This window comes from Athene noctua, chromosome 4 (genome assembly GCF_965140245.1).
Source record: "Athene noctua chromosome 4, bAthNoc1.hap1.1, whole genome shotgun sequence".
Classification (NCBI taxonomy): domain Eukaryota; kingdom Metazoa; phylum Chordata; class Aves; order Strigiformes; family Strigidae; genus Athene; species Athene noctua.
Window position 1 is genome coordinate 13,757,347 of NC_134040.1, and position 16,140 is coordinate 13,773,486.

The 16,140-nt window shown below is 36.8% G+C and overlaps 1 protein-coding gene across 8 annotated transcripts in view; it reads left to right on the top strand.

The window, feature by feature from the left end:
* Positions 1 to 16,140, top strand: part of PPP2R2C (protein phosphatase 2 regulatory subunit Bgamma) — a 201,359-nt gene that overhangs the window by 148,739 nt on the left and 36,480 nt on the right. For all 8 annotated transcript variants that reach the window (XM_074904480.1, XM_074904486.1, XM_074904481.1 and 5 more), the window contains one exon: positions 1,428 to 1,605. In XM_074904480.1, the coding sequence (XP_074760581.1) occupies positions 1,428 to 1,605 (178 nt within the window). The remainder of the gene's footprint in view (positions 1 to 1,427; positions 1,606 to 16,140) is intronic.

The following is a 16,140-nucleotide window of genomic DNA, read 5'->3' on the forward strand; positions in this document are numbered from 1 at the left end:
GTATGAACATAGAATCATAGAGCTGTTTAGGTTGGGAAAGACCTTTAAGATCATTGAGTCCAACCCTTAACCTAGAGCAGCCATGTCCACCACTAAACCATGTCCCTAAGTGCCACATCTACATGTCTTTTAAATACCTCCAGGGATGGTGACTTAACCACTTCCCTGGGCAGCCTGTTCCAGTGCTTGACAACCTTTACAGTGAAGAATTTTTTCCTAATGTCCAGTCTAAACCTTTCCTGGCACAACTTGAGGCTATTTCCTCTTTCCTATTGCTTGTTACTTGGGAGAAGAGACTGACACCCACATGACAACATAATAGATTTTTGCTCTCAGACTGTAATGGCAGAATTCACTCCAGGTATTTTGGCAAAGGAAAAGGCTAAAGGTTAGAACTGGAAGACTATGTTGTATAAATGCTAGTATGTATTTATTATTAAAAATAAAAAACAAACAACCCCCACCTCCAAAATGGGCCAATATTGTCTATTGTGAAAAAAGCCTCCAAAGTATAAAGATGACTACATTAATGGAATATTTATCTATATTCTATTATTAGGCAGACAAAACTATTCCAGATTACTTATACTCCGAGAATTCAAAGGCTGAGCGAACCGTTGTTTTGTTCCTTTAGTGGCAAGCTAAACTCGAAGACTTAACTTCTCTGTGTTCCTCTTTAAACTATCGTGTGGATTGATATAATAGATTGTTTCTGATACATGTTCAACAGCGAATAGTCCTGATCTTGGACCACAGCCTTATAGTATTTAATGCTTTACCAATAGGGAATAAATTGACAGTGTCTGGTTATTGAAGCATGACATTGAAGTGACACACAGGGAAATAACAAGGGTTCAGTGATAAGTGATAGTCTGTGGTCTTTGCTTTTCAGGAGTATGTGTGTATGTATGGTATATAAATATCAACACACATTGGCTTTGTTTTCTAAGACTTGGTTTATTATGTTTTGCTGAGATTATTACTTTTTCACCAATTGACTTTTTTGAAAGAGAGACATCAAGTAGCAAAATAAATACTGTAAGAGTTTTACAATTACCAGCAAACTCTTCAGCAAAAGCAAAATACTAGGACTTCACTGCTTGCCAGAGCCTCCTGCATATCTGGGACAGTAGCTACTGCTGTGGCACTGCCCTGTTCTGTAGCAGCTGCCAGTGCTTCCCTTCCCAATGGAAAGTCCCAGGCTTTCCATCGCTCTGCCTGGCTCTCTGTGACTCTCCTGTGTCTCCCTTTCTCTCTGCCCAGCAATTAATCCATGGGGAAATTCAGCTTGCAAACAGCATCAAGAAGTTTTATAATGTCACATTCTTTGAATGCTTGCTCTCCATTGAAGCTCTCATCATCCTAGCAAAGAATTATTTAAACTCTTACTCCCTTTCTGGCTTGTGTTTTGTTTGGTCTTTTTGCAGGTGCCTGTATTGAAACCTATGGATTTGATGGTAGAAGTCACTCCCCGGAGAATCTTTGCTAATGGTCACACCTATCATGTCAACTCAATATCCGTCAACAGTGACTGTGAGACATACATGTCAGCGGATGATCTCAGGATTAACCTCTGGCATTTAGCAATCACAGATAGGAGCTTCAGTATCCTTTATTGTGGTTCCTTGCTCAGTGTTGATAGTATTACTGGGGCTTAAGAGAGCTATTTTAAAATATTTTTCTGCAGATTTTAAAATATACCTTTACTCATAAGAATTCTTGTAACAGGAAATGTTCAGATACCATAAGAGACAGCTGAGAGATTGCAAAAACCAGGTAATTTTATGTGAAAAATAACTGTCTTTGAATTGGTTAATGACAAGTAGATAGGAAACTTATGCCAGCTAAACGGTAACTATCCACCTGACTAGAATACTCTATATTGTTATTTCCTGAAGACATTTCATGCTGAGCTACTTCACCTTGTTCTGCTGAACGGTCAGTCCTTACCCCGACTGTGCACCCTGTTCTCCATCATCCTGCTTCCCAGAACCCTAATGCCTGACATGTGCACAGTTTGGGGGTAAGGCCCAGCTGCTTTGTGTGAATTACTGCATCTGTGATTAGTGCAGTTGTCACTGTATCAAGTGCTGGCATTGTCCTGAAAGCTGCATTGTGGGATCATTCCAGTCATCTGTGAGGCTGCCTCTTGCACTTAAAAAGGGTGGCTTGGAGGAGTAGCAGAAGAAAATGTAGCCAAGAAAAGTGATTAACTGTGTTTTTCAGAACATAAAGGGACTAGTAGGAAGAGAAATAGGTTATGGAGCCAGCTCAGAATGTTGTGTTCCTTTGGTCATTTCTTTTCAAGCATTTCAAAAGGAGTTAGAAGAGTATTTCTCTGTGGATTTGTGTGAGGGACTATTAGACATAAAAGCGAAATTGTCCTCCTGAGGGCAAATTCCTAAAAGGAAGCACCAATGTCATGGGGTGTTCTCCCTTTCTCTGGTGATTGTTTATATTTCTTCCTTCATAGTCCACATCATCTGTGGAGCTTAACCCATGCTTTGTTGATGTCATACAGACCATTTTCATTAAATCAAACAGCTTTTAATGTCCTTAAAAACTGCCTTTGCAGGATCAAGTGACAGGTGCCTTTATCCTGGGGATTGTAGGGAATAGCTCCAATTTGTTCCCAAACTCATTCCGAACACGTTCTTTTTCTTTCACCTGTCTAGGTTAAGCAAGCTAAATGGTGCCCTCTTTAATATGGCTGTTTATGTAGGACCAATTTATATGTGGTTCTTCAAAGTCCATCTATGTCTGCCTCTGATATCCAGGAAACTGTTTTTCCATTTTTTGGTAAGAGAAAATGGAGCAGGAAAATTGTTTGCCAGCATGCCTGTATGGAGTAGCAGCATTACTCCTGACAGTGTCGTCCTCACAGTAGCTTCACCCTCCAGTCTTGTCGCTGTCCAGGAGACTTTTATATGTGGCTACCATGTGTTCTCCTCTACTGTGTATCCTCTGCTTTCTTCTAAAGCAGAGCAGTGTCAGACCAAGCACAGCAATTGCTGTTTGTCTGGGTATGATAACCAGATCACGTTCCAGAATACTTACGCAAGATAAGTCTTTTTTTTTTGCAATCCCTTTTATTGTGTTAAAAGTTCTTTTATAAACTATGTATTGCCAAGAGAAATGTTTCTGACAAGTTTCAAAAAAACAAGTAAGTAGTTATTGCAGTTTGTGAGGACAACATGAGTTAAGTCATTTGTCATGCTAAGTCATGCTAGGAGCTTACTGACAGAAATATGAGCCCCAAATTAAGTTTTAAACCCCAAATGTGTGTAAATCCTTAAAAAGAAAAGGCTTATTATGGCAGTATTGATACAATCAGAACAAAAACATAGTTTTGACAATCAGAACAAAAGCATTAGGGTAAAATAATTCTTAACATTTATGAAGAGAATTTATCTTCACATCCTTTATATCTATTGATCATATTAACCTTACAAGAGATTAAGAGGCTGGTAGATAGATGAATTTGTCTACTGTTTTGTGGGTGAGGAAATTGAAGCAGAAAATTTAAAGTAATTGCTTACAAAAACTATAAATTTCATAACCCAATTAACAACATTTCATTTGCCCTTTGTATGAAAACAGGCAATGTATGCAGGCTTCAGAAGCACTTGGCTTCCACTGATGTTTCAAATTCTAGCAATATACTAGGAAACAGATGAAGAACAGACTTAGTCTTATGATCTTAACTACTACCATATATCCTGATGGAACAGCATGGATAGCAGAATTATTTGAGAGTGAATAACTGTTCAGGATGTTACTGCTTCTACTCCTGTATGTTCAACAGCAGTATTGGTGACAGGTGCATGGACTCTGTTTCAAGCATTAATGGACTCCTGTCATTTAATATTTACTGATAAAAAGTGGTTTAGAGTTTCTGACTGAATCATCTATTTAACTCTTAAAACATGATACAATTTATAGTAGCATGCTCAATTTCTGAATATGTCCTAAGAGTGATGATCAGGGGGAAATTAAGAGTGTTTTTCTGAGTTTTAGGAGACAAAACTTTTCCTGCATCTGAGGCAGTGGTTTTGGGATACTTATGTGAATGACTTTGGAATAACTGGATTTATATTTTGCATTGGGATACAGATATTACAGCTTCTTGTAGATACACATGAATGAACATCTGGAAAGGCTGTGGTAAGACAGTTTAGGAAGTGATGGGAGAGAACACTAGGTAAAGGGGTGATCGGTGCTAGGGGCAAACCATTCTTGCTAAGCTGGCCATGGTGGCAGCAGATTGACTTTTGCAGCTGGATACCAGTATGCATGCAAGAGAGTAGACTGAGTTTAAATAGGCTGTATCCACTTCTGTTTCAGACATTGTAAGCTCTATCTGTACTCAATTGTCCAAAGCAGATCATCAGGCAAATTATTTTTACTTAATTATTTGATAAACAGAAAAGTTGAGATAGGTGTTCCAAGAGACAGTGAGATAGTTACACAATATTGTTCACATTGGGGAATTAACTGTGAGACCACAATAACTGAAAGAAGGAGATAAGTAGATTAAATGTGCATCAGTCTTCCCACAGGTATCTTTTTGTTCATATAGAGCCCTGTAAGCCCTTGTAAAATTGCAGGGACATGTTTTCCACTAGACTTCAACATCTGTCCCATAAAAACCCTGTATTTCTGTCCTATAGAAAACCCAGTTATATAAAACTCTCCTGGAAGTAGATGAGCTTCTGATAAAAACATTGGGTGTGCCAGTTTCTGTTAGGACTAGACATATTAAATGAAAAAATTCTGCCAAGCAAACAGTTTAAATTATAAATGAATGTTGTTGGGCTTGGTGCCTTCTGCAACACACTTAGGAGGACACGCAGGAGGAGGCTCAGGCAGTTTTTAAAATGCTTGCTTCACATCTTTTTACTAAATGAAAAACGGAAGTGAAGCATCTTGCTGCTTTACATGCAAGGCTTGATTCATTGAAATATATGTTTAAAACAATAAATAGAAAGCATTTTGGTTTGAAATGGCATTTGTTAATAAGGGTTCTGTCAGTGATGGGTATTTGTCTTTATACTTTCCCTCAGAGGCAGTACTGCTACATATAATGAAGTACAATCTGTTTACCCAAGAGGCTGGTTGTGACAATGACACAAACAACAAATACAGTGGTAGAGTTTCTGGACATTCAGTTCATGTTTGAACATCTTTACAAATTGCATGGGAAATGCTGGAGAAAGAATGAATTAGTAATGGTGTATTAGGGAGTTTTTCAAGTAAAGTACTTTGTCTTGTAGAATTTTATTTGTGAACAGTTGAGTTATAACCATTATTTTAGCAGTTTTACAAATCACTGAGAATTGTTCATTTCTTTGAAAATTAAAAGGTGAAACAATGCTGATCTTAAGGTAATTCTCCTTCCATCTCCTTTGGAAAATACCAGCTTTGCAGAATTTGACCAGAATATTTGCCTTAGATAAAGCCTTAGGCAAATAAAATACAATTAGCAGTTTTCTGGTTTGCTTTTGTATTAGCATAAACAGTAACTTGGGTAAAAAGCAGACTAGTGAGTTTTATGCTATGGCGTTGTAAATTTTCATGAGGAATATGCAAGACTTCTGTACATTGCTTCCCCACTTGCAAGCAGATTTGTTCAGTATCGTTTGGGCAGGAGGAGGCAAGGGAGAGGAGGAGGTGAGAGAAGAGGAAGGGGGAAGGTCATCTGGTAAATTATTGCACATATGAGGCTTTTCTTCACTAAAAGGTTTAATGCGTTTGGCTGTGTTATGGAGAACAAGAGTCAGTGTCCTTAATTATGGATGATATTCTTCACTAGAAAAGAAGTGAGGTAAAGGTTGCTGTATTTGTTAATGTTCAGTCTGAAATTGCTTAGCAGTGTTGCCCATAGCTTAAGCCTTTCGATAAGTCATCTTGGGTGTAGTGAATGAGAAAACAGGACTGCTGGAAGCATTCTGATAAGGCTTACTTCACATCAGCAGCAATCTTTGGATTACCTAGCTGTACTAAATATTCTTTATGAGAATGTATTTGGATTGCTCACACAACTATGTAGCTCATAGCACTTGAACTCCCTTCATTTCCTGGTGGCACACTATTTCACTCTAGAGGCTGTCATGGCATTGCTATGGAAACAACATCACAGTTTCCAGCATGTACTCATCTTGAGACTCATCTTGACTAAAATACTCATTTCTCAGTCAGATCAATATAGTCCAGGCTTATCCTGTTTTAATAAAAAATTCCTTCTTCCATGTCCCAAAAGGGTTAAGCTAATTAGCAAATCACCACAGGGCCTTCTTATAGCCTAATGTATTCCAGTATTTGAAGCATATCGTGGATAGTCAGATCGTTAGGCACTGTATCTCAGGGAAATTAATTTTCTTAAGAAGTAAACAACAACAAAAAAGAAAAGAAATAGGAAAAATAAAATGACATGGTACATTGATGGAGACCAAGTCTGTGGCAGCCCATTGTGCACCTGAATATAGTTCATATATGGGGCATATATAGTGTTCTGGAAGTAGTCTTAAGGCTGGGAAAGATAGCTAGCCTTACAAAATTTCTGTTCGCTGCTTCAGTGCTAAGCATTTGAATGCTAAACTGAAAGCAAATCCGCAGTATTGTTTTGGCATTTGTGGAGCTGTAAGCTGGCAAGTTTATGCCCTTGAGTGAGGTAAGGTTGTTTCTATAAAAATTCCTCAGCCAGGATGACTGTGCATAGGCTGTGTGCACGAGGATGCATTTTCTGCACTCTTGAAAAAATGCCTTAACTGTGAGAACGTGCTGCTACCCCCACCTCCATCACTGTTTTCCTCAAGCATACACTTTCTGTTTGGGAGATGGCAGACATTATTTCTCTTTTGAGAGCTCTGTGTAATACATTTTAGCACTTCCTGTTCTACCAAGAAAGATTCTGCCAATCTGAATCTGTATTTAAAAGGTATATATTATACTGTGGAGTCATATTCTAGCTGAGTTGCTACTAGCAACACTAGAGGAGATTTTTTTATTCTTTGCTTCCCAAAGTCTCTCCTCCTCCCACATGCATTGTCTCTCCTTTAAAGGAGAATGAAGATGTCTGCAAAGCTAGAATCGGGTCTGTAAGTTAGAACTGGAGAATTGCAGAGGTACCGGTACTCTGTTTTCATGGTTTGGTGAGTTCTTTTAAAGTGTAACTATTGAGAAATGGTTGCTTTGCTTTTCTAATTAAAAGACTCCTATGTGAACAACTGAGGGGGAAAAAAGCTATTTTCAACAAGCTGATTAGATTCTGGATTGATGTAATGCACTCTTTAGTCTCCACTTTTTTCAGCAGGGGAATACTGGCCTTCTAGTAAAAATAAGAGCTGACAGTAGTCAAAATAATTATTTTTATACCTGACTCACATCTGAGCACTGTCATCTGGAGGTTTTTCTGTGCATTTTGGTAAATGTTGAATTGTACTCTACTTTGAGGTAAACTACTAGAAACACTGACTAAGTCATGGGGAAGAACAGCATGTAGAGAAAAATGGATAAAAAGTAAAAGGGAGAAATTCTATTGCATGAAACTTGTGAATACATGAAGTTTACACCATGTATTAATAATTAACTGTTAAATTCTTTGTTGTATTGTCATGCCTTATCAGCTGATAATTACATTTTGAAACTGGTCATGATAGACATCTTTCCTCCCCTGTATTATGAAGTACATGACATACTTTAACACAATTAAATATGTGCAATAAAAATATTTTAAAATAATTGTACTAAAATTTTGAGGTTAGTCAGTATTAGCCCCACTTTGTAGTCAATTAAACAAAGGCTGTTAGTTTGCTGGAATTTCAACTCAGAATCTGAGTGTTGCCTACTGAGATCCCACTTTCCGTTACTTCCATCCATACTCTAATTCTGCCTTAGATAAAGTGGCAAACCATTCAGGAGAGAGAAATCCTGCAAAAAAGGTAACAGTTGAAATGGTAGGAAAATGGTATCCTTTTGGAAAAATATAAGTCAGCATATCTTTGCTCCACAGAGATCTGTTTACTGCCAGAATGCAATAGGATGAAATTTCACTGAGCACGAACAGAGTTTTTTTGCTAGGGATAACTTGCATTAATGGACAGAGAAAAATAATCTAGTGTTTTTAAAGAAATACATTACAATTCTAACCTTGCAAAAGGTAACCAGAAGCAAAACTTTGTTGTCCACTGAAATGAATCTTACATTCCCAGTGCAATGCCATTTAGTCATTTGATGATGAATTTAGGAATAGGATTGTAGTGTATAAGCCTGCTTATCTCTCTCAAGAATTTTCCTTTGAAAAATGGTGATACTAGATGGAAATTCATGGTTATCCATTTAGCAATGATTGGCAATTAATTTCAGGTTGCTTTTAAGTAATCTGATTTTTGAAGCTCCGCAAAATGGCAGTTTCCATTGACTTTGCCTGTTAACTTTTGGGTTTGAGAACTTTCAGCTTAGTATTTGTGCATTAAAAATAAATTAATTTTAAATGACATATGCAACTGTAGATACCAAATCACTCAGCAACTTGAGGATCACTTACACAGGTGTAGTTCAGTATTTAGTTTTGCTAAAATGTAATTAACAGATTGGCAGCAGGTACTGGAGTTCTTATATAGTTCTTATTCCTAATGCTGAATATTTCTGTGTCAGCAAAGCACCATATGTATGAGTGGCAACAGATCATAGGTCATATACTGAGGCTTAGGAATAGGAACAAGCTCCACCATAAAGCTAATGATGGGACCGCAAGAAAGTGCTGTCCTGTACACATATAATGGTGCTTAAAGGTACTTAAGAGAATTTTTGAGATAGTGAAAAATAGTCCCTAATTTCTGGAAGGATTCTGTGCATTAAGTAGTACATGCAATTCATATCATCTTTTTCAGATGCCCCAGAAAACTAAAGGATAAAGTTATGTTTTGTAGGAAGGCCTGAGGTGTCTTTTATATCTGACTAGAGTTTTCATGCCTTTTTCATGCTGACTTAAAGCTTAACAAATACACCAAGTTTATAAATGGTTGCCTGAGTTGGGCTCTTCCATACAGTATTTTTGGACTTTTTCAATTAGTATTGTGAACCTGGAAAAGCAAGTATGACTCAAACATTTGATCTGACTACAGTAGCTATTGAAGAAGAAGGAAGGATATTTTGCTACTGTCAAGGTGAAGTACATACATGTTATTTCTTGTCTAAAGAGCTGTCCCACCCAAATGCTGATGTTTGTGTATTTTCCTCTTGGTGGACTTATTCAGAAATAAATCCTTGATTGCATGAAAATAAAAACCACGTTGTGTTTTTGTTAGTTGTTGGAAGGACTTCATCACTGTGCTGAGAAGTTCCCAAATAATGGTATCGAAATAAACTGCACTGGAGATCAAGACACAGATTTGTAGTCAGGTGGATTTAGAATAGCTTGAATTTCCAAATATCAAATTTGTGCATCATCCTAGGAGATCCAACAGCTAGGAAGGTGGCTGAATCTTTGTTAGCCATCATGAGTTACAGTAAATTTAATCAGTATTTTTGGAGACAAAAAAGGTGTAGTGAAATGCATTTTGGCCTCTTACATTTTATTTCATGTATCAATTTGCACTTACTTTATATGATGCTTCTAACATTAAGCCTTAAATTGTGATGGTTTAAAAAAAGTACAGTAATCGCTTTATTTGTTAAAATACTAACTGCATACCACACCTTACCTATGTGTACAAACAAAGCTAGGCAAAGTTCAAATGTCAAAATTGTGTATGCACTGTTAAAAGAGTATTATAATATACATTAAAGTGGAGAAGGACAGCTCTTAACAGAATAAAATCCAATCATCATTCTAATGTTAATACTATTAAGCAGTATTACTACATATCAATGTTCAAATAAAACCTGGTTTTTGTTTAAACTGTTTTAGATTCTGTAGGGGTCCACCCTAATTGGATATGTAATACTAGATAAATAATAATTAAGAAGAATATAAAAGGAGGAAAGACTGCTAGACTGGGGACCATCACTGGCTCTGTAGGTGTGTAATTAAACAATGCATCAGGCACCTGTTTTATGTAATGACTGTAGTCAAACGTGGCATAAAGAATTTTAAGCCTTAAACAAAATGTCTCATGTGACCAGCAAAATAAGGATTTTAGAAATGTGGTAGCTGGGAAAGTCCTTGATGTGTGTTTTTGCTGCCTGTTAGGAAGAATGCAGTAGGAATTTCTGTATTAAAATCACAGAATTAAAAACGAGAAATGTTTTTAGTGTCAGTTGAGGAATAAAATTAGTAAATAGGTAGGTACGTGTAACTCTTAAGTTGTCATCACTTCTGAACTGTATAGATTTCCCTATAGTAGCAGAGCCTTTCATGAACTCTCCACAGACTCATTTGTAAGAAAAATTCTGTGTCCCTAGTGCAAAGTGCCAAGAGAGAACTGCATTTCCATCGTCACCTACATGATTTGGTCTAGTAGACACTGACATAGATGCAGCTTCTACAACAGGCATTTAATTGATTCTTCTGCTTCTGTTGAAGTAAAACTATGTCCAGTTTGGACACAATGTTATTTCTGATGTTGTCATCATCTATCATAGACTATCTCAATTGAGTAGAGTTTTTAAGCTTTTCAGAGCAGGAACAGTTGTGTGTGTATATGTTCTCTTGTGCAAATTACAGTCTTTTGAAACTAACATCTGTAATTCCAATAATAGATAATAACAGTAAGGCTGTGTGAGTGGGGACTATAAGGACCTTAAGGATGATCTGTTTTCAAGAAAGAGAGAAGTCTCTGCATCTTTTAGAAGACTTTAAATCCAGATTTAGGGAACTCTGAAAACCATGAATAAATTTGCAAAAGTGATCTTTCAAGACTTTTGTTTGGTTTCATTTCTTGCCAGAGGAAACCTTATGATCCTTGTCAGAAACAATTGTTTTTTAACTATTCTCACCACCTTAAAATGACTTCTATCTCAGAAATTTGACCACCAGCCAGTCAGAGAGAACTGGATGACAGAGCACATCTGATAGCCAAAGGAGTGATATTGGAGCGAGTTAAACAGTATTTTATCATTGAATCACTGACTGTGAGACCATCCTGGCATACGGCTGAAATTTGCATTGCAGTGAAAGCAAACGGTTCATGGCTGGAGTGTCAGATATCAGTGTCTTCAGGGCATGGGATAGGGCTATGAAAATATTCCCTATCTAGCCATCCTCCAAAAATAAATTTGAAGAGTTGAGCCTAGCTGTGAAAAACTAATTATAGCTGAGGCCTTTGCATTCTTGTCAAAGACCTGTCTCCTCCTTTTTCTGGAGTTGCTTTTAAAGAAGTTAATTTAAGGTGATTTGAGCATGGCTATAGCCTTGGGATAATTACTGCACTGCAGATTTATTGTTTAATAAAAACATTAATTTGTTAATCAGAATACATAATTTTCTTACTTATCACTCTTGTCCATACACAACTTGAATGAATAAGTATGTGATTATGTTAGCCTTCTAATGGATTTCTTTATCTAACACTCTGTCTTCTCTCATGCAGTTGTCCCCAAATAGAGACCTATACCCATTATTTAGTTGCTGCAGAGGTAAGGAAAAACAGCCAGAGGCATTAAAGTACTCTTGGTTTTTAAAACTGTATAGTGAATTGCAAAAAGGAAAAAGAAAATTGACAGGAGTTGCAGGAAATTATAAAGAATAGTGTGAAATCCTGAGCCTGTAAAAGCCATTTCGGAACTCTTTAATAGTACATTAAAGAACAGCACCAGGATTTCACTGTATTCATGGGTTTGTAGAGTGATCTAGGCAACGCAACTATAGAAGGCACTTAGAATTTTACAATAGGTGCAAAGATGCCTTTTCATAGATCTCCACAGAGCCAATTGCTTTCCAATGTAATTGGAACTGTTACTCTTCTGGTTGTAGTAAACAAGTTACTTTTTTGTACCAAGAATGCCCTTTAAAATATCATTATCTCAAGCTTTCTCAAGTTTATTACTATCAAAGAGAGAAAGAGCACTTAGTAGAGCTAAAATGAATGTTAGCATCACCAACTAGATTTCTTTTTTCACCATAGTGGTTTATTCCATTAGAATTTTCAGGTTTTATCCTGAATCTGAGATCCTTAGCAAAGAGAGACTTGGGGAATATGGCAAGGAATATTAAATTACAGATGAAGGGTCATATCATGGAGCTGATACTCAGCTAAGTAGCACTCGTATTTTAGTGTAATGTGGCTGCAGTCAGTGAAGTTATTCCTGTGGAAATGGGTAACAGGATTCAGTCCAAGATTTATTGTCTTACTAATTTTATTTCTTCAGTTGATGATTTTTAATCAGTATGGTGTCATTGTGGAAGCTTTTAAATTGCATGCTTCTGTTTCCCTCTGGATTAATTTCTCAGTGAAGCATTTTAAAAATGAGCCATTTTCTATTGTGACAGGTGCAGGTGGTGTATCCAACTTGAAAAACATGTATTATGAATTTATTGAAAGTTAGACAAAAAAACCATTTACACAGTTCTAGGTACAATTATACAAAAAGATAATGTATAAATAATTTAATCAGCTCTGCCAGAGGGAAGAATTCTCTTAAATGAGTCTAATTATTCTCATTCCCATGTGAGTTTGGACTTGAAATTAACCTTGCAAAGCACAATCTTTTGCAGACTATTAAAGAACAAGAAAGTATAACTTGGTTTGCTTATTGGCTAAAATTATTTAGCTTGAAGAGTATTCCATACAAGAATGGAGATGTCATAAAGATGCTCACATGGTCATCTCGAGTATTGTAAAGCAATCTGCACCTCTGTGTTCTGTTTGAGTCTTTAAAACCTGAAACCACAGAAGCTTTTCTCACTGTTGAAGTAGCCAGGGTACTTTTCACTGATGTAGACATTTCTCTTTTTTCTGTTATAACACATGCTGGCAAGGACTGTGCTTTAGTAGTGTCATTGCATGTGAAAATGCAGTCATTAAGGGAAGTCACTTTTAGGGCCTTTGGAATAAAAATGCTCTGTAAATAAAGGCAGTATTAAGTTTAACAAAGTTACACCACCAGAGTGTTGTAGTCTATTAAGTCTATTCTGACTGTTTTCATACTGACTACAAGCTATGTGACTTGTCTGGAATCAATATTCTGAAAGCACATCGAACAAACAAACAGGCATACAACTGTGAATATTGAACCTCTTTGCCTTGGAGAATAATCTTGGTGTTTCAAAGTCCAGGAATCCATATTTATCAGCAGTGCCTAAAGACCAAACTGATGGGCATTCTTCTACATCCTTTCACATAAATTAAGCAAGTAGATAACATGTCCTGCCAAAAGGTTTTAATCAGGTGTCTTATATAATTTAATATAAATGATTTGGAAAACTTTCACTATGCAGTTTCTCATGAGAACAGAATCTGTTCCTCATTTTCACATAGCTCATATTCAGTGACTTCTTGGCAGTGCAAAGTTAGTTGCAGGCAGAAGTATCAGTATAAATTCTGAATGGAAGCCTTTATTAGTATTTTTAAAGTACATATTTTTCAGTAGCATCTGGGTATTTTTGAAGATAGTTTTATTTGACTACTTCCATAACGAACATGCAGGGAAGGGGAGGGCAGCATGCTCTGGAAGATACTTCTAGCTAGCTAAGTTTTTCAAGAAATGAGTCCTTGGTGACTTGAATTGTAACTTCAGTTAAAATACGGAATTATTCTACTCTACTGGGGTACAAATACTGTGGTATTGAGGGTTTTCTACAAGGCATATGAAAGAATAAATTGCATATAGGGAAAGCAAAATCCCCAACAAAATGCTCTAAAGAGCCTGTACCCTCTAGCTGGAAGTTTTGTGTCTGCCTTTTAATAGTCAGATCTTCCTCAGCTGCATAGGATTTTAATAATTATCAAGAAATTTCTTGATGTTATTAATTGTTGGTGCATAGGTTATTCATTAGGGGGGGAAAAGAAGAGACATTTTCTCTTTCCTGTAAGTTTCATGGGAAACAATCCCTGGGTACTTTTAAGATGGAGTTTAGGAAGTTATATATGTTGTATTTCTCCATACTACCAGGGACTGGATTCAGCAGACCAAGCAGATCCCTCTCAGTTTTCTTTTAAATGTCTCATTGATTTCAGGAAATCAAGCTTGTGAATGATGAGATGATATTGCTTTAGTTCATAATTTGTCTTTGCCTTATTATGTTGAAGTTGCACTCTTGGAACCCTGGCTAGCATCTGATACATGGTGCCACTTATTTCATACTACAAAGAAGAGTACTGCCTAAGAGAAGCTGAGTGAGCTAGGTGACATAATAGGTCTCTTATATTAATAATTTGTATGTACCTGAGGCTCTTCTGGTACTTCTTATCTTTCAAAAGTAACATTAAGCATCCCACAATAGTTTCAGACAAATCATAATTAATTAATATGCAAAATGTATCAACTAAATATGACTTTGCAGCCTGTCAGTGATTGAGTACTGTACACAGAAAAATGCAGATGTGCACTTTTGAAGACAGGTCTTCCTCTGCTGACTCATCCACTTAAATTTTGTTCTCAGCTGTGTATATGCAGATAATGATGTCTTTGCTCTTGAAAATTTGAATGTGCATATGGTTGGGGCTAAAGCAGGCATATTACTGTGTCTACAGATGAAAATGTGGGTGTTCTGTTCTAAAAAACAAGCCAAAAATTCAGGTCTTAAATAAATTAAAATTTTCCAGTATCTACTTCTAAATTCATTATTCTCTAAGTAAATTAATGGTTGCAATGTATATGAACAGGCCTACCTATGAGAAAATTTGGATGTGACTTGTACTATTTAAAATATTCATTTCCTAGCAGTTCTATTCTACACTTCTTGGCTTTCAATGCTTATTCAAATGTTGCAGCTTCTCCATAGGCAGTTTCTCTTATGTATTAAATTTGGTTTTGTTCAACTCGCATAAAGCAGAATCTGTGACGTTTGCTGAATATATGGCAGTAAAAGCAATTTCCTAAAATTTGACTAAGTACTATTAAAATACATTGATTCTTTTTTCAAGTGATTGCATAATGGAGACTTGAGACTTTCTTGCTGCTTTCTGACTACTGACATAATAGGAATGCAAAGTAAGTCTGATGTTACGAACATTAGAATGAGATCTCTGAAATTCAGGACGAGTCTTTAGACTGGTCTTCATTTTGGGGAAAAAAATCTGAAAAATGTTATAATAACCTGTCAAAACCAACTAACCAAGAGAAGAACTGAGTGAATACTCACGTCTGGAGTACTGTGGGTAGTGAGGGGAGAGAACACTGAAGCAGAATCCAGAACTATTGCTCCTGCTGGCCTTTAAGCTGACCTTTGCCAAATCTTTGGCACTTCATGCCTCAGTTTCACTATCAGTAAAACATTGGCACCAATATTGATTCTCCTTTGCTTTGAGCTTAATGAATGAAAAATGTTCACTAACACTACTTTTAATTTCTTGCCAAACATCTCCAATTCAGAATGAAACTTGAGATGGAAAGTCCAGGAGTTGCAGCTTTGGTTCAGAAATTTGGTATTTAAGTTCTGTCACTGGCTTCCTGTTCGGCCTTCAACAAATCTTGTCAGTCCCTTAGTCCTGATGAGGGACTCTGGCTCCTATCAGCTGCCAGTTAAACCACTAATATCTTGGCTTCTAAACACATTTAAAGGGTCTGAATGTTCACCTCTGCTCCTCACATTTTGAAAGTTTTATGGTGTTAGAAGACAGAAATAGTTAAATTAGGCATTAGGAATCCGTCTGAAGCTTTAGATACTGGATTGTGAGGAAGCGTGAGCCATCTTGTACTGACAGTGTCATGCTGAGCGTAAATGTGAGGCCACTGCGCAAGGAGCACCACTCCAGAACACAGACCTCCTTATTAGCCACACTGTATAAAATTATATCACCAATAAGAGGATATACTGAGTATATCATCCTATCTCTGGGTGAGTTAGATCTCAACAGTAGCTTAGTTTTTGTACCTCTCGTTTACCTAATATGGCCAATTTCTCTTTCATGGCTAGTTCTAGCTGAGTAGTTTGAAAGTTTATGGCTACTGCAGCCTCTTAGCTATGACCAACATTTTTTTCATCTAATTTAGTCTGTAATCCTTGAGTTAGGAAATCTCAGAAGTCCACAGAACTGT